At 46.2% G+C, this 18,213-nt stretch overlaps 1 protein-coding gene across 2 annotated transcripts in view; it reads right to left on the reverse strand.

Annotated features, from left to right (window-relative positions):
• The window catches only part of vwa8 (von Willebrand factor A domain containing 8), a 402,749-nt gene that overhangs the window by 105,578 nt on the left and 278,958 nt on the right, over positions 1 to 18,213 (reverse strand). For both annotated transcript variants that reach the window (XM_068040239.1, XM_068040240.1), the window contains one exon: positions 5,974 to 6,090. In XM_068040239.1, coding sequence (XP_067896340.1) covers positions 5,974 to 6,090 — 117 coding nt within the window. The remainder of the gene's footprint in view (positions 1 to 5,973; positions 6,091 to 18,213) is intronic.

Below are 18,213 nucleotides of genomic sequence, written 5' to 3' on the forward strand. Positions count from 1 at the left end.
ATACCGTGGCTACAAGAGCAGGTCAGAGGCTGGGAATTCTGTGGCGAGTAACTCATTTCCTGACTCCCCAAAGCTTGTCCACCAACTACAAGGCACAAGTCAGGAGTGTGATAGAATACTCTCCACTGGCCTGGATGAGTGCAGCTCCAACAACACTCAAGAAGCTCAACACCATCCAGGACAAAGCAACCTGCTTGATTGGCACCCCAACCACAACCTTTAACATTCAGTCCCTTCACCACCAACTCACAGTGACAGCAGCGTGTACCATCCACAAGATGCATTGCAGCAACGCAGCAAGACTCCTTTTATAGCACCTTCCAAACCCGCGACCTCTCCTACCTAGAAGGACAAGGGCAGCAGATGAGTGGGAACACCACCAGCTGCAAGTTCCCCTCCAAGCCACACACCATCCTGACTTGGAACTATATCGCCGTTCCTTCACTGTCGCTGGACCAAAATCCTGGAACTCCCTTCCTAACAGCACTGTGGGTGTACCTAACCCACGTGGACTGCAGCGGTTCAAGAAGGCAGCTCACTACCACCTTCTCAAGGGCAGTTAGGGATGGGCAACAAATGTTGGCCTTGCCAGCGGTGCCCATATCCCATGAAAGAATTTAAAAAAACTTGGGGATACATGGGTATTTTCCATTTGCCATTTATATTGTTTTACAAACCTTTGTGATTAATACAGCTCACAGTAGTTGTTGTGAAATGCTCATTCTTTCATGCCTGAATTGTGAGCTCCTGCCTTCACCTATGCTGCCTCATTAGTCTGCCATTGTAAGGTCATATTTTGTAAGCGCCTCTGATGTTCCAGAGTATGTGGTGAAGCTGGGCGCTAGGCACGGAATCGAGATAGAAATGAGGCAACAGACTGAATACAGTGAGGTGAGTCTTTACTGAGTCGACTTTGAGAGGCCATCATGGTGGCAGGAAGTGTGTATGTATGAGATTGTCTCTTGCCTCCCTTGCACATCTCTCAATGTTCCTAGCCTGCGGTGAAAGGGGTTCAACATCCAGTGCTGCCTGCTCATTAGCCTCCGCCACGTTCTCCTCATCAGTTGAGGACTGGTGATCAATCATGTCCTCTTCATACAAGGCCTCTCCCCTCTACAGCGCTAGATTGTGCAGAGCACAGCAGACCACCATGATATGCAGGACCCTTGCTGGGGCATACTGCAGGGCTCCACTGGATCGATCTAGGCAATGGAATTTCATCTTCAGCAGCCCAATGGCCTGCTCGGCGGTCACTCGGGTGGAGCCGTGGCAAGTTCTGTACCTCTCCTCTGCTGCATTGCGAAGGTTCCTCACAGGTGCCAGTAGCCATGTCTTCAATGGGTAGCCCATTGTCTCCAAGAATCCATCCCTGAAGGCGAGCAGGGGGGCCTGAAAAGCTGTGGCACCTGGGACTGTCGAAATATGTAGGTGTCGTGGCTGCTTCCTGGGAAACATTTTTGGTGGTCACAGACCAGTTGAACTTTTTGGAATGGAAGCTCTTCCTGTTGATGAAGGCGGCTGGCTGCTCTGTAGAGGCCTTGATGGCCGCATGTGTGCACCTTGCACCTCTGGGAATCCAGCGATGGCCCTCTCCACCTAACTGTCAGGGTCGGCCTAGTAACACACATAGTTGCCAGCCCACTTGAACAGGGCATTGGTCACCTCCTTGATGCAGCCCGGGAGACACCACACGTCACCGGCGGATCCCTGGAAAGAGTCAGACACGTAAAAGTTGAGTGCCATGGTGATTTTCAGGGCCATGGGCACAGGGTGACCGCTGAAGCCCACAGGTCGCATCTCATCCTGCAGCATGGCGCTAAAGTCGGTGATGGCCTCTCTGGAGAGCCGCAGTCTTTGCTGACACTGCCACTCGGCCATTTGGAGGTAGCTGAGTTGAGCCCAGTATGCTCTCCAGCACAGGTGGGCCTTTCTTGGCATGGCTGGCTGCTATCACTCGCCTCTTGGTGTTTCAGGGGCGGATGCAGCTGTTTCCAGGCCCTCCCTCCATCAGAGCTGCTGCATTGTGCCACAGGGGTCCACAAAGACAGGGTGTGAGACTTATGCCAGCTGATCAGTAGCCCCCCCAGAGCACTGTGCTTGCAGAAACAAACTTGCCTTGGCATCTTTCCCTTTGCTACTCATCTTGGAATACGCACTAATGGCGCTATTATGGACACTGGACCCTGTCACTCAATATTATGGCCATTGTACCCTGTCACCTGAGATATAGCCCATTGGACCCTGTCATCTGAGATATAGACTGCCCTCCCAGACCCTGTCACCCAATGCTATGGTCACCAGACCATCTCACACAATACTACGGCCACCAGACCCTGTCACCCAATACCATGGATCCTGGAATAAAAACAGAAAATGCTGGAAATACTCAGCAGGTCTGGCAGCATCTGTGGAGAGAGAAGCAGAGTTAACATTTCGGGTCTGTGACTTGGACCCTGTCACCCAATACTATGGCCACTGGATCCTGTCACCTGAGATATAGCCCCCTGGACCCTGCCACCCGAGACCAAGCCCACCCGTGCAGAGTGCCCAGCACTGCAGGCCGACAATGGCTTCCAGTCCCCCCTTTTTCCTTATCCAATGCTCTCTATGGCTGTCTTCCCATGGCAGCACTGAGGTCTTGCCATCCTTCAACAGCTGGGGATCAGAAGGCATGTGATCCCCGCCCACTGTTGACTTTATTCCAAACCCCCCATTGAATTGTGATCAGTTCCATGCAAATGTATTACGAGCTGCTCACCAATTTAAATTGCAGTCCCATTGTGCGGGGTGGTGATGCCGCCTTGGAGTTTTCCCGCTGCTGACAAAATCCGGAACCAATGTCATGACATTGGGTTTCCGGGCGAGCGTGTCCATCCCTATTCTCTGGCCCCCATGCCTCCAATCCCACTCCTGCTAGCCTTACAAAATTCCGCCTAATGATTGCCTTACATTCATCTCTTACCTATCATTAACCTAATGTGCTTTTCTTAAAGAAAGGTTTATTAACTCTCCCATTCCTAGAAGGTGCTCCCTTAGTGGCTTAAGCAAAACTAGAGGAAAGGAAAGGGAGGTTGAAGATGGGGACAGTGGTTTGCAAGGATGACTGGATCAAGGGTTGCTTTTTGAGGACTGGGGTGCTGACAGCAGATTTGAAGGAAAGGGGTGTTGACAGCAGATTTGAAGGAGAGAAGAACAGTGCCTGGAGAGAGAGAGAACCATTAACAATATCAGCTAAAATGGGAGCCAGGAAGGGAAGTTGGATGGCTCGCAGTTTAATGGGAATAGGGTCAAAAGAGCAGGAGGTGGGTCTCATGGACTAGATGAGTTCAGAGAGTTATAAAAATGGACTTTTCCTTTTTGAAAAGTGGACAATGTGATGCAAGATGGCTACCGAAGGGCAAACAAAAATCTTATACTTCTTTTAAAAGTTGGGAGACTGATCTCTGTTATCAGAAGAAGTTCCTTTGACTATGAGCAAATTAAAACTGCAATTCTAAATGCTTATGAGTTAGTACCCAAGGCCTAGCAACAGAAATTCGGACACACTAGGAAAAGACCTGCACAGACTTGCACTGAATTTGAAAGAATTAAACATATGGCTTTCGATCACTGGATATGATTTCTTAAGCTAGAACTCTCATATGAAAATTTGTGAGAAGTGATGTTGCTGGAGGAATTTAAAAATAGTATCACAGTTAATATAAGAATTCACATTGAAGAACATAGAGTTACAAGGTTAAGAGAAGCAGCAGAAATGGCCAACGATTATGAATGAATACACAGACCCCTAACTCAAAATAAATTTGGGTCTGGTAGCTCTTAGAGGCTAGGGAGAGATAGGAGGGATGCAGAGGAAGCAGAAATGGGCCAGAGAGAAAAGGAGAGTAGGGAAGGCAAACCAGATCAGTCTTCAACTTTTTAAAAAAGTGTAAGATTTTTGTGTGCTAGGGTGGGACTAGCCTTCTCGGAGGACAGTTTGAAAGTGTTTCCCACCTCTATAGCTAAGATTTTTAAATTTTCAGTACGGATTTTATTTAATTTATCATTGGATATATCTCCATGCTCTACAAATTCCCTAGCATTAAATGTGGCCATCTTTTTTGTTTCCAACACCATAGATAAAAAACAGAACTTAAGAAAACCTGTTTGTTTACTTTTCCACAATTTTAGAGGCTAATTTTCCTCCCGTTTCCAAATCTCTTGCTTATCTGATGGTTCAGATCACAACTTTGAGCCCCCAATTTGTTGCAGCCACATGGTGAGGGGTGTGGGTGGTCCGCAATGTTGAACTCCCGCAGCAAACATTTTTGTTACTAGGGTTTTAACTCCTTTGTGTTTTCTTTGTCAAATAAACAAACAGCGACAGTTTTTCTTGTAGGTTTAAAACGGAAGATTAACTATTTATTGAGCAATATGCATTCCCGAAATGGTTATAACTGTACCCGCATTCACTTGCATGCCCACACAAGAGAAAGATAGAGAGGGAAAGAGGTAATGGGTTTGAAATGAAGTAGGTTCTCAGGGTTCACTTTAACCTCCTCTCAGGAGGACAATTCCATCTTTAAAGTGGCAGGCTTGGGCTGTTTGTAGATTTCCTTGTTAGCTGAATCTTCAATCTAGAGGCGGGAGATACTTTCAGTTCTCTGCTGCCAAAGTTGAATTGTAGAACTCACAGCAGGGCATCTTCTTTTGCCTTGCTGGATTTTCTCCCAGCTCGCAGCTGGAGAGGCTTTCACTGATGTTTTTCTTGGGTCTTTCTCTCTCTCTCCAGAGAGCTACTTTTAAGGTCAAAATGGTCTCACATTTTGCCTCTGTTGGGAGACGCAGGTCCCTCTCCCTATAGTGACCAAGAATGGCCCAGCATGTGGCTACTTCACACCTTCTTGGTTTCAAAAGAATCCATTCAATTCAAAAATGTCTCTTGATGGGTCTAATTGACATCTCTTAGATTAGAATGTATCCTTTTGTTCTTGACAGACAGTAAGACAGCTTGAATATACAGTTTTGACCTTCGGTGGCCATCTTGCAGCACACCGTCCACTCTGAGTTCTGCATTTTCAATCGCTGCACTTCGTGTGGGCGTGACAAGAGACCAAAACTGTATGCAGTAGTCAAGGTGCGGTCTTACCAACGTCCAATACAGTTGTAGTAAGACTTCCCTACTTTTATACTCCAGTCTCCTTGCAACGGCGACCATGAAACTACCAGATTGTGGTAAAATTCCATCAGTTCACTAACGTCCTTTAGGGAAGGAAATCTGCCATCATGACCTGTTCTGGCCTACATGCAACTCCAGACCCACAGAAATGTGGTTGACTCTTAGCTGCCCTCTTAAATAGCCTAGTAAGCCACTTACTTGTATAAAACCACTATGACCTTCACCACACAGACTGCTGCGCTTCATGAAAGCGGCTCACCACCACTCTCTCAAGCGCAATTAGGGATGGGAAATAAAGGCTGGCCTTGCCAGTGATGCCCACATCCTATGGATGAATAAAAGAAAAAATCCATTCAAGTGTGTATCCCTTGGACTTCAGGGCGCAGAGATGAGGGCTGTATCAGGGGGACTGGTCAGGGTGAGAGTAAAGGTGGAGGTGTCGGTGTGGTTGAGCAGATCAGTAGCTGCAGAAATGTTGTGGTGAACTGAGCCTTTGGGACTTTGAAAGTGCTGTTGGAAGTGAATTGGGGGATAGTTTTTTCTAGAGGCAGATAAAAAAGGAGGTAGGATTGGGAGGGGGAAGGGGATGTGGGTGGAAAGTGTGATACAAGGAAGTGATCAGAGATGGTTTGACATCGAGAAGGGCAGCACTGCTGAATTTTCTCACATTATAACAACCTGGGTGAAGTACATTCGTTACATAATGCAGTTTGAAAATCAGTGTGTTGAAGTTTTCCTCAATCAAATAGTTTGAAAAAACTACAGAAAGAAGCAAAATCACGTATTCATCAGGGCGTACGAACTGAGATGCTGACCTGGTCCTCTCTATTCGTCCACCAGTGCGCTTTCTTGGGTGGTTCCTGTTCTTTTCCAGAGAAGATGATACGACTGACCGCACCATTGGTCAAGTTCAGCAGCAAGATCACGTTACTCTGTGAAAGAAAAACAAAAGCATATGTTACATAGAATTTGCAGGACAGGAACAGGCCATTTGGCCCAACAGGTCCATGTTGGTTTTATGCTCCATACGAGCCTCCTCTCACCTTACTTCATCTCACCCTATCAACATATCCTATTCCTTTGGCCCTTATGTATTTATCTCGTTTCACCTCAAAAGTTTCTATGCTAATCGCCTCAACTATTCCCTCTGGTAGCGAGTTCCACATTCTCACCAATCTCTAGGTAAAGACATTTCTCCTGAATTCCTTATTAGATTTATTAGTGACTATCTTACATTTATGACCCCTGGTTTTGATCTCCCCAAGGGGAAACATGTTCTCTACATCCACCCTATCAAACCATTTCATAATCTTATAGACCTCTATCAGATCACCCCTCAAACCTCTTTTCTAGGCAAAAAAGCCTCACCTGTTCAGTTGTTCCTCAAAGGTTAAACCTTTTAGTTCGCATATATATTTGCCTCCAAACCACTTGTAATACTCAATGCTACCAAGTCCAGCCTTAAAATCACTCACCAGCATCTGTGCTTTTTTCAACTAGAAGGATTTTCTGGTCCCAGTGTTCAGGCTTAGGCTTCAGATTTGCACCCAACTGAAACAGGAACAGCACACCATACAGTATCTTCAGAAGAAACTCTAGTTAGGTGCAGAGTGAGCTCCTGACGAGGATTGGGTCCCTGTCAAGAATTGGCCAGAGGGAGCAGTGGCATATCAGGTCCAATTGTAGCTCTTAAAGGGGTGGACCAATGCATTATAAGGATGCAGCTACTCAAAGGTAAATGGCTGCAAGTGGGTCTTGGTGGCCGTTTCAAGAGTTATGTTGGCCAAGAAAAATGTGGAGGCAGGAAGCGCAAACTCTGGGCAAGAGGAGTTGCTGGTCCATGAATAGCTGCGGAGAGGTCGCCTATTTCAGCAGTCCACAATACCTTCCCCAAGCACCAGCAATGCAGCATGCCAGGCAGAAGCTGATGGCCAAGCTACATGCTGTGAAACATAGAATAGGCCATTCTGCCCTTTGGGCCTCCTCCGCCATTTAAAAAAGATCATGGTTGATCGTCTAATTCAGTACCCTGTTCCCGCTTTCTCCCCATATCCCTTGATCCCTTTGGCATTCAGAAATATATCTATCTCTTTCTTGAATATATTTAATGATTTGGCCTCCACTGCCTTCTGTGGTAGAGAATTCCACAGGTTCACCACCCTCTTGAGTGAAGAAATATCTCCTCATCTCGGTTCTAAATGGCATACCCCATATCCTGAGACTGTGACCCCTGGTTCAGGACTCCCCAGCCATTGGGAACATCCTCCCTGCATCTAGCCTGTCTAGTCCTGTTAGAATTTTATAGGTTTCTATGAGATCCCCTCTCATTCTTCTAAACTTGAGTGAATATAGGCCTAGTTGACCCAATCTCTCCTCATACGTCAATCCTGCCATCCCAGGAATCAACCTCGTAAATCTTCTTTGCACTCCCTCCAAGGCAAGAATATCCTTCCTCAGATAAGGAGACCAAAACTGCACACAATACTCCAGATGTGGCCTCACCAAGGCCCTGTATAACTGCAGTAAGACATCCTTGCTCCTGTACTCAAATCCTCATGCAATGAAGGCCAACATACCATTCGCCTTCCTAATTGCTTGCTGTACCTGAATGCTTGCTTTCAGTGACTGGTGTACAAGGACACCAGGTCTTGTTGCACCTCCCCCTTTCCCAATCTATCACCATTCAGATAATAATCTGCCTTTCTGTTTTTATAACCAAAGTGGATAACCTCACATTTATCCACATTATACTGCATCTGTCATGCATTTGCCCACTCACCCAACTTGTCCAAATCAAGTTGGAGCCTCTTTGCATCCTCCTCACAGCTCACTTTCCTCCCAAGCTTTGTGTCGTCTGCAAACTTGGAAATGTAACATTTAGTTCCCTCACCCAAGTCATTAATATATATTGTGAATAGCTGGGGCCCAAGCACTGATCCCTGCAATACCCCACTAGTCACTGCCTGCAATACGGAAAAAGACCCGTTTATTCCTACTCTCTGTTTCCTGTCTATCAACCAATTCTCAATCCATGCCAGTATATAACCCCCAATCCCATGTGCTTTAATTTTGCACACTAACCTCTTATGTGGGACCTTATCAAAAGCTTTCTGAAAATCCAAATACACCACATCCACTGGTTCTCCCTTATCTATTCTACTAGTTACATCCTCAAAAAACTCCAGTAGATTTGTTAAGCATGATTTCCCTTTCGTAAACCCATGCTGACTTTGTCCAATCCCGTTTAGGCTTTCCAGGTGTTCTGCTATCACATCCTTTATAAGTGTTCACTATGGAGAAGGACGATGTAGGTGTAGCGATCAGGGAGGGGGATTGTGATATACTTGAACATATTAGCATTGAAAGGGAGGAGGTATTAGTTGTTTTAGCGGGCTTAAAAGTAGATAAATCCCCAGGCCCATATGAGATGTATCTCAGGCTGTGATGTGAGGACATAGCAGTGGGGGTTCTGACACAAATTTTCAAATCCTCTCTGGCCACAGGAGAGGTGCCAGAGGACTGGAGGACAACAAATGTTGTACCATTATTCAAGAAGGGTAGCAGGGATAAAACAGGTAATTACAGGCCGGTGAGTCTAACATCAGTGGTAGGGAAACTATTGGAAAGAATTCTGAGGGACAGGATTAATTTTCACTTGGAGAGGCAGGATTTAATCAGGGATAGTCAGCATGGCTTTGTCAGGGGGAGATCATGTCTAACTAACTTGATTGAATTTTTCGTGGTGGTGACTAGATGTGTAGATGAGGGTAAAGCAGTTGATGTCGTCTACATGGACTTCAGTACGGCTTTAGATAAGATCCCGCATGGGAGATTGGTTAAGAAGTTAAGAGCTCATGGGATCCAGGGCAATTTGGCAAATTGGATCCAAAATTGGCTTCGTGGCAGGAGGCAGAGGGAGATGGTCCAGGGTTGTTTTTGTGATTGGAAGCCTGTGACCAGTAGTGGACCACAGGGATCAGTGCTGGGGCCCTTGCTGTTTGTAGTGTAGATTAATGATTTAGACATGAATGTAGGAGGTCTGATCAGTAGGTTTGCAGATGACACGAAAATTGGTGGTGTCGTAAATAGTGAGGAGGAAAGCCTTAGATTACAGGATGATGTAGATGGGCTGGTAAGATGGGCAGAGCAGTGGCAAATGGAATTTAATCCTGAGAAGTGTGCGGTGATGCATTTTGGCAGGACTAACAAGGCAAGGGAATTTACAATGGATGGTAGGACCCTAGGAAGTACAGAGGGTCAGAGAGACCTTGGTGTACTTGTCCACAGATCACTGATTAGGAAGGCATGTGGGATACTTGCCTTTATTAGCCGAGGCATAGAAATATAAGAGCAGGGAGGTTATGATGGAGCTGTATAAAATGCTAGTAAGGCCACAGCCGGAGTACTGTGTACAGTTCTAGACACCACACTATAGGAAGGATATGACAGCACTGGAGAGGGTGCAGAGGAGGTTCACCAGGATGTTGCCTGGGCCGGAGCATTTCATCTATGAAGAGAGACTGAAAGGCTAGGGTTGTTTTCCTTCGAGCAGAGAAGGCTGACGAGGGACATGATTGAGGTATACAAAATTATGAGGGGCACTGATTGGTTCGATAGGAAGAAACTTTTTCCCTTAGCGGAGGGGTCAATAACCAGGGGGCATAGATTTAAGGTAAGGGCCAGGAGGTTTAGAGGGGATTTGAGGAAAACTTTTTTCATTCAGAGGGTGGTTGGAATCTGGAACGCACTACGGGCCAAGTGCTGGAAAATGGGATTAGAATAGTTAGGTGCTTGATGGCTGGCACAGACACGATGGGCTGAAGGAAGGGCCTGTTTCTGTGCTGTATAACTCTATGACTCTATAATAGACTCTAGTATTTTCCCCACTATTGATGTAAGGTTCACTGGTCTGTAATCCCCTGTTTTTTCTCTCCCTCCGTTTTTAAATAATGGGTTACATATGCTACCCGCCAATCTGTAGGAACTGCTCCGAGAGTCTATAGAATTTTGGAAGATGACCACCAATGCATCCACTATTTCCAGGGCCACTTCCTTTAGTACTCTGGGATGCAGATTATCAGGCCCCAGGGATTTGTCAGCCTTTAAACCCATTAATTTCCCTAGCACTATTTTTTTTTTACCAATACTGATTTCCTTCAGTTCCTCCCTCTCATTAGACCCTTGGTTCCCGAACATTTCTGGGAGGCTATTTGTTTCCTCCTTTGTGAAAATAGAACCAAAGTCTGTCATTATATGCCATTTCTTTGTTTCCCATTATAATTTCCCCCATTTCTGACTGTAAGGAACCTACATTTGTCTTCACTAATCATTATCTCTTCACATATTTATAGAAGCTTTTACAATCGGTTTTATGTTCCCCGCAAGTTTACTCTCATTTTCCCCCGCTTAATCATTGGGACCGGTTCTTCTTTTTTCAAAACTCCGGTGAGCCTGGACTGCTCTCTCCTCCGCTCCTGGAAGATAAGTGACTAGGCCGTGATCCTCGGGCTCTATTTATTGGCTCCTCTGTCGCCGTTCCCACCGCAGGTCCGCTCCTCTCCCGGAAGGTGAACACTGCTGTATATTTGCTTGGTACGCTGCCACCATAGTTAGTCTAGCTTAGAGAGATTCTTTAGTCTGGGGTAATCAGAACATTAACCTTTATTACTACATACCCTATCAGCAGAGTTTGAGAACACATCGAGAAGATCGTGCACCTCAAGAAATCTACCAAAGTACATGTTACAGAGTAGCATGCATTAGGCCAAACTATGTAGGCTACAAAGAGTTACCTGTCAATCTGCTACATTTTTCCTGCTGACCCATGCAAAGCCTGTGGCAGAACAGTAAAGATGAAAACTGAAGGGGCCCCCTCCATCCCCCCCCAAATCTCCACATGGTGATATACCTTCAGGAGCTTGCTGATGACCCTGACAAAAGAGCAATGGAATAACAGGAACTCAAGGACATCCAGTCACCAGCCACTTGAACTCTTTCTCTAACTGGGGTCGCATTCTTAAGGTGTGCTACATTAGGTAGCACAGAATACTCACTGCACTACAGAGACTTCACTTCAAAAAGGCACTTTGGGACATCCTGAGGTCGTGAAAGGTGCTACGCAAATGCAAGTCTTTTTCTTTCTTTTGCGTCACTGAAGGGAAGCACCAGAGAAAGAAAAAGTAGACCATAGCACACAAAAAACTGGGCTTGGTTGAAAGGGCAATGCCTGGTCATGCTTTCTTGGAGGAGCACTGGCCTTTATGATGCACTGTATGTCTGACTGTGTAGTGATGGCAGTTGGGCGATAGATTGTGCTGGTGTGCCAGGTCATGGGGAACCTGATCCAGGATTGTTTCTGCAGAGAACAATGACTCTAAAGTGGATTTAGATTATTTCAGATCATGAGCATATTGCTGCTCAATGGATGGTGCTAGCTCACACACTGCCTGATTTGCAGTCCCTCCTGTGTTGTTCGTCCATTTTCTCCGCATCCTCCATCCTGAGAAGAGCAGGCAGAATAAGCTAAAAGGAATGTACATGGTATGGATCAAATTGCCTTGGCCAGGTGAGGTGGCAGGATGCTATGGGGCAGGCAAGTCATGTTCCCAAACAAACATCTCCAAGGGGCTGCTCCGCTCTGCATGAAGTGAAAGTACACAGAATCCCACAGACCTTCACGCCAGAAGATAACTTGCACAAAGAACAAGCAACAAGCTTAGTAACGTTGGATAAAAAGGCAGTGAGTTCATCTTTAAGAAGTTCTGGGGTGGGGAGCTGCTGCACCAGCAGCCCTACCCTCCCTTCCAGCTTTTCCAGGCACACCGGAATCTGTCTGTGCTAATGGTACAAAGTGGTGGGAATTCTGACAGAGCCCAGACATTCCTCTGGAAAGCCCTGAATTTTATTTCAATGAAGCCTGCACCCTGGAGTAGTGCTCCCCCCGATCTGTCACAGCAATTAAATGCTCCTTACTGCTCTTTTCGCATCGCCCCACTTGCTGGCGGAGTAGGTGAGTGCAGTTTCAGGCCTGAAAATGAACCGAAATTCTGCCAAACCCATCTTCATTTACATAGAATTACATACCTTTTTACAGCACAGAGACAAGTCATTCAGTCCAACAGGTCTAAGCTGGTGTTTATGCTCCACATGAGACTCCTCCCACCCTACTTCATTTCACCCCATCAATATATCCTACTAGTTATTTATGAAATCATATGGGTAAAGTTACTGAAAAAGTCCATGAGATAGTCTAACAACAGAACATGTTAAAACTGCTGCTGTGTGCTAGAGACACATCTCCCTGCAAGAAGACACAGCTTGTCTTAAAGCTGCAAAGACATCTGTCGAAGGCCTTTTCAACAAGAAAAAAATTAAAGAGAAGCCACACTTCGAAAAATTCAGCAAAAAAAAACCATCCCGAAGACAAGCTGCAGTAACAGCAGAAAGTCTGATTTCTACCAGTTCCCTCTCCATCTAAAATAAAGTGACTTCAGCAATTTAGCAGTCTCCATTATTACCTTTGAGAATGGAAAGAAAAAGAAATTTGCAAGAGAAGAGATATCGCCAACAGCTCCTCCTCTATTCGGCATTTCTAACCGATGATCTCCAACTTTTGGACACTTTTTTTGGCATTCATGGACACCAGTTTTAACTGAAATCTACATTAGCTAGTAGTTAAGATGTTTCTATTTCATAAGTGTCTGTGCCTTTTTTAAGCCTTTAACCTTTCCCTGAATGTTTGTAAGCATGTGTGGCGAAGTTAAACCCCTTCCCGAGTTTAAGAGTATGTTAATAAACCCTACTTTGTTTTAACTTTAAGATCCGTGTTGTTGGTGCGATCATTTATTATTCGGGTTTAAGAGAGGGAAAGAAATTCAATCACCAATCTAGTTACGGACAGGTGGTTGAAAAAACAGGGAAATTTGATCAGAGGGAAAAAAAACTAAATTAACTGTCTGTTTATAACATAGAAATTGAGAGCTCAAGTCCTGGGATGAACCCACGAAAGACCAAATTTAGGAAACGTGCTGAATCAGAAATTAAAATAAACTGATTGGAAGCCAAAAGGGGAAAATCTGGTAGCCAAAAAGATCGTTAAAACAAATAAACGACCGCTGCAAAAACCCTCTTGCTCTAACATCGGAAAATGGCACACTTTGATTCAAAGATGTTTTTGAAGCAAGGTGATGTAACTGCTGAAACATTGGCAACCCTGGGTAAAGAACAGTTAAAATCTCTAGCTAGGCAGATACAAGTGAAACTGCCCAGCAAGGTGAAACAAACTGAGGTCCTAAAAGTGCTGGCTGAGCACGGAGGACACAGTCCCATTCTGGAACAGGTAGATGAGGGGGTTAACTCCTGAATCTGACACATCTCCCATGGCCAGAATGGAACTGGCAAAATTCAGGATGCTACTGGAGTTTCAGGGAAGAGAAAAGCAGACAGAAAGAGAGGGAGAGGAAAAAGAAAAGCAGAGAGAAATTTAACTGGGATTTAACCTCTAGATAAAGTAGGGTTAAGAAAGTAAAGTAAGGTTAAGAAAGTAAAGTAGGGTTAAGAAAGTAAAGTAAGGTAAAGAAAGGAAAGTAAGTTTCTATCAGTCTTAGGCAGGAATTAACACGCTCTATGGCAGAGTATCTGATTAGTTAAGTAGCGGACCAGTCAAATCCTGTTAGAACATAGAACAGTACAACACAGTACAGGCCCTTCGGCCCACGATGTTGTGCCGAACCTTTAACCTACTCTAAGATCAAACTACCTACCTACCTTTCATTCTACTATCATCCATGTACCTATCCAAGAGTCGCTTAAATGTCCCTAATGTATCTGCTTCTACTACCACCGCTGGCAGCGCATTCCACACACCCATCACTCTCTGTGTAAAGAACCTACCTCTGACATATCCCCGAAACCTTCCTCCAATCACCTTAAAATTATGCCCCCTGGTGATAGCCCTTTCCACCCTGGGAAAAAGTCTCTGGCTATCCACTCTATCTATGCCTCTCATCATCTTGAACCCCTCTATCAAGTCACCTCTCATCCTTCTTCGCTCCAATGAGAAAAGCCCCAGCTCCCTCAATCTTTCTTCGTGGGACATGCCCTCCAGTCCAGGCAGCATCCTGGTAAATCTCCTCTGCACCCTCTCTAAAGCTTCCACATCCTTCCTATAATGAGGCGACCAGAACTGAACACAATATTCCAAGTGTGGTCGAACCAGGGCCTTATAGAGCTGCAGCATAACCTCGCAGCTCTTAAACTCAATCCCCCTGTTAATGAAAGCCAACACACCATACGCTTTCTTAACAATCCTATCAACTTGGGTGGCAACTTTGAGCGATCTATGGACATGGACCCCAAGATCCCTCTGTTCCTCCACACTACCAAGAATCCTGTCTTTAAGCCTGTATTCCGCATTCAAATTCGACCTTCCAAAATGAATCACTTCACACTTTTCCAGGTTGAACTCCATCTGCCACTTCTCAGCCCAGCTCTGCATCCTGTCAATGTCCCGTTGCAACCTACAACAGCCTTCCACACTATCCACAACTCCAGCAACCTTCGTGTCATCGGCAAACTTGCTAACCCAGCCTTCCACTTCCTCATCCAAGTCATTTATAAAAATCACAAACAGCAGAGGTCCCAGAACAGATCCCTGCGGAACACCACCGGTCACCGAGCTCCAGGCTGAATACTTTCCATCTACTACCACCCTCTGACTTCTATGGGCCAGCCAATTTTGTATCCAGACAGCCAACTTTCCCTGAATCCCATGCCTCCTTACTTTCTGAATGAGCCTACCATGGGGAACCTTATCAAACGCCTTGCTAAAATCCATATACACCACATCCACTGCTCTTCCTTCATCAATGTGTTTTGTCACATCTTCAAAGAATTCAATAAGGCTTGTGAGGCATGACCTGCCCCTCACAAAGCCATGCTGACTGTCTCTAATCAAACCATGCTTTTCCAAATAATCATAAATCCTGTCTCTCAGAATCCTCTCCAATAATTTGCCCACTACCGACGTAAGACTGACTGGTCTATAATTCCCAGGGTTATCCCTATTCCCTTTATTGAACAAGGGAACAACATTTGCCACCCTCCAATCATCCGGTACTACTCCAGTGGACAGCGAAGACGCAAAGATCATCGCCAAAGGCGCAGCAATCTCTTCCCTCGCTTCCCGTAATATCCTTGGGTATATCCCGTCTGGCCCCGGGGACTTATCTGTCCTCATATCATTCAAAATTTCCAGCACATCCTCCCTCTTAACCTCAACCTGTTCGAGCATATCAGCCTGTTCCACACTGTCCTCACAAACGACCAGATCCCTCTGACTAGTGAATACTGAAGCAAAGTATTCATTTAGGACCTCCACCACCTCCTCCGACTCCAGGCACAAGTTCCCTCCACTACCCCTGATCAGCCCTACCCTCACTCTGGCCATCCTCTTGTTCCTCACATAAGTGTAGAATGCCTTGGAATTTTCCTTAATCCTACCCGCCAAGACTTTTTCATGTCCCCTTCTAGCTCTCCTAAGTCCATTCTTCAGTTCCTTCCTGGCTACCTTGTAACCCTCTAGAGCCCTGTCTGATCCTTGCTTCCTCAACCTTAAGTAAGCTTCCTTCTTCCTCTTGACTAGCTGTTCCACATCTCTTGTCATCCAAGTTCCTTCACCCTACCATCCCTTCCCTGCCTCATCGGGACAAACCTATCCAGCAGTCGCAGCAAGTGCTCCCTAAACAACCTCCACATTTCTGTCGTGCATTTCCCTGAGAACATCTGTTCCCAATTTATGCGCCCCAGTTCCTGCCTAATAGCATTGTAATTCCCCCTCCCCCAATTAAATATTTTCCCATCCTGTCTGCTCCTGTCCCTCTCCATGACTATAGTAAAGGTCAGGGAGTTGTGATCACTATCACCGAAATGTTCTCCCACCGAGAGATCTGCCACCTGGCCTGGTTCGTTGCCAAGCACCAAGTCCAACATAGTCTCCCCTCTAGTCGGCCTATCTACATATTGAGTCAGGAAACCTTCCTGGACACACCTGACAAAAACTGCTCCATCCAAACTATTTGCACGAAGGAGGTTCCAATCAATATTAGGGAAGTTGAAGTCACCCATGACAACAACCCTGTTACTTCTGCACCTTTCCAAAATCTGCCTCCCAATCTGTTCCTCCATGTCTCTGTTGCTATTGGGGGGTCTATAGAAAACTCCCAACAAAGTGACTGCTCCTTTCCTGTTTCTGACTTCCACCCATAATGACTCAGTAGACAAACCCTCCTCGACGACCTCCCTTTCTGCAGCTGTGACACTATCCTTAATGAGCAATGCCACTCCCCCACCTCTTTTACCTCCCTCCCTATTCCTTTTGAAACATCTAAACCCCGGAACATCCAACATCCATTCCTATCCCTGTGATATCCACGTCTCCGTAATGGCCACAACATCGTAGCTCCAAGTACTGATCCATGCTCTAAGTTCATCACCCTTATTCCTGACGCTTCTTGCGTTAAAATAGACACACTTCAACCCATCATACTGGCTGCAACTTTGCCCTGTCAACTGTCTAACCTTCCTCACAGACTCTCTGCACTCGGTATCTGCCTGTTCAACAGCTACCCCATCCATTGATCCGTGGCTCCGGTTCCCATCCCCCTGCCAAACTAGTTTAAACCCTCCCGAAGAGCTCTAGCAAACCTCCCGCCCAGGATATTGGTGCCCCTCCAGTTCAGATGCAACCCGTCCTTCTTGTACAGGTCCCACCTTCCCCAGAAGGTATCCCAATGATTCACATATCTGAATCCCTCCCTCCTACACCAGTTCTGTAGCCACGTGTTCAGCTGCACTCGCTCCCTGTTTCTAGCCTCACTAGCACGTGGCACCGGTAACAATCCTGAGATTACTACACTGCTCGTCCTGCCTTTCAGCTTCCAACCTAACTCCCTATATTCGCTTTTCAGGTCCTCATCCCTTTTCCTAGCTATGTCATTGGTGCCGCTATGTACCACGACCTCTGGCTGCTCCCCCTCCCCCTTAAAAATCCTATGGACTCGATCCGAGACATCCCTGACCCTGGCACCCGGGAGGCAACATACCATCCGGGAGTCTCGTTCGCGACCACAGAATCTCCTGTCTGTTCCTCTAACCATTGAATCTCCTATCACTATCGCTCTCCTATTCTCCCCCCTTCCCTTCTGAGCCACTGAGCCAGGCTCAGTGCCAGAGACCTGGCCACTGTGGCTTTCCTCTGGTAAGTCCCCCCCCCAACCGTATCCAAAACGGTATACGTATTATTGAGAGGAACGGCCACAGGGGATCCCTGCACTGTGTGCCTATTCCCTTTCCCTCCCTTGACGGTCACCCAGCTACCTTTATCCTGTAACTTAGGTGTCACTACTTCCCTATAACTGCTCGTTATCACCCCCTCAGCATCCTGAATGATCCGAAGTTCATCCAGCTCCAGCTCCAGTTCCCTAACGCGGTCTGTGAGGAGCTGGAGTTGGGTGCACTTCTCACAGGTGAAGTCAGCAGGGACACAAGTGGTGACCCTCACCTCCCACATCCTGCAAGAGGAGCATGCAACTGCCCTAGCTTCCATCCCCTCCGCACTAAATTGACAACAGAGATTAAAATAAAGGAAAACCTTACCTTACCAAACCTTCCACACAAGAGTCATTTTTTTTTTGGTTAGAGGAGGAGGATGGGTGGGAGACACTACACGTGTAGTGTTTCGGGTTTAGCCACTGCCCGAATATATAGGTTTACTTACCCAGCAGTCCCCTTGTCCACCGAAACAAAAGGTAAGTTATTTTAAACTGAAACTCACCTTCCCAGCTGACACCTCGCTCGCACTATCGCTGCTTCAGAAAAAGCTGCTGCAGTTTTCGCTTCAAACGGTACAAGTACAGAGGCGCGGGTGCAGCCTGCAAATGGAGTGCAGATTGACAGCCGAGTGTAAAGATTTGAGTTTGGTGAGTGGCGAGTTCAGTGAAGGGGGCGAAGGTGCTCCATTTTTCTATGTTTTGCTGCATTTTTAACCCTCCAGTATT

This window comes from Heterodontus francisci, chromosome 10 (assembly GCF_036365525.1).
Source record: "Heterodontus francisci isolate sHetFra1 chromosome 10, sHetFra1.hap1, whole genome shotgun sequence".
In the NCBI taxonomy this organism is placed as follows: Eukaryota; Metazoa; Chordata; class Chondrichthyes; order Heterodontiformes; family Heterodontidae; genus Heterodontus; species Heterodontus francisci.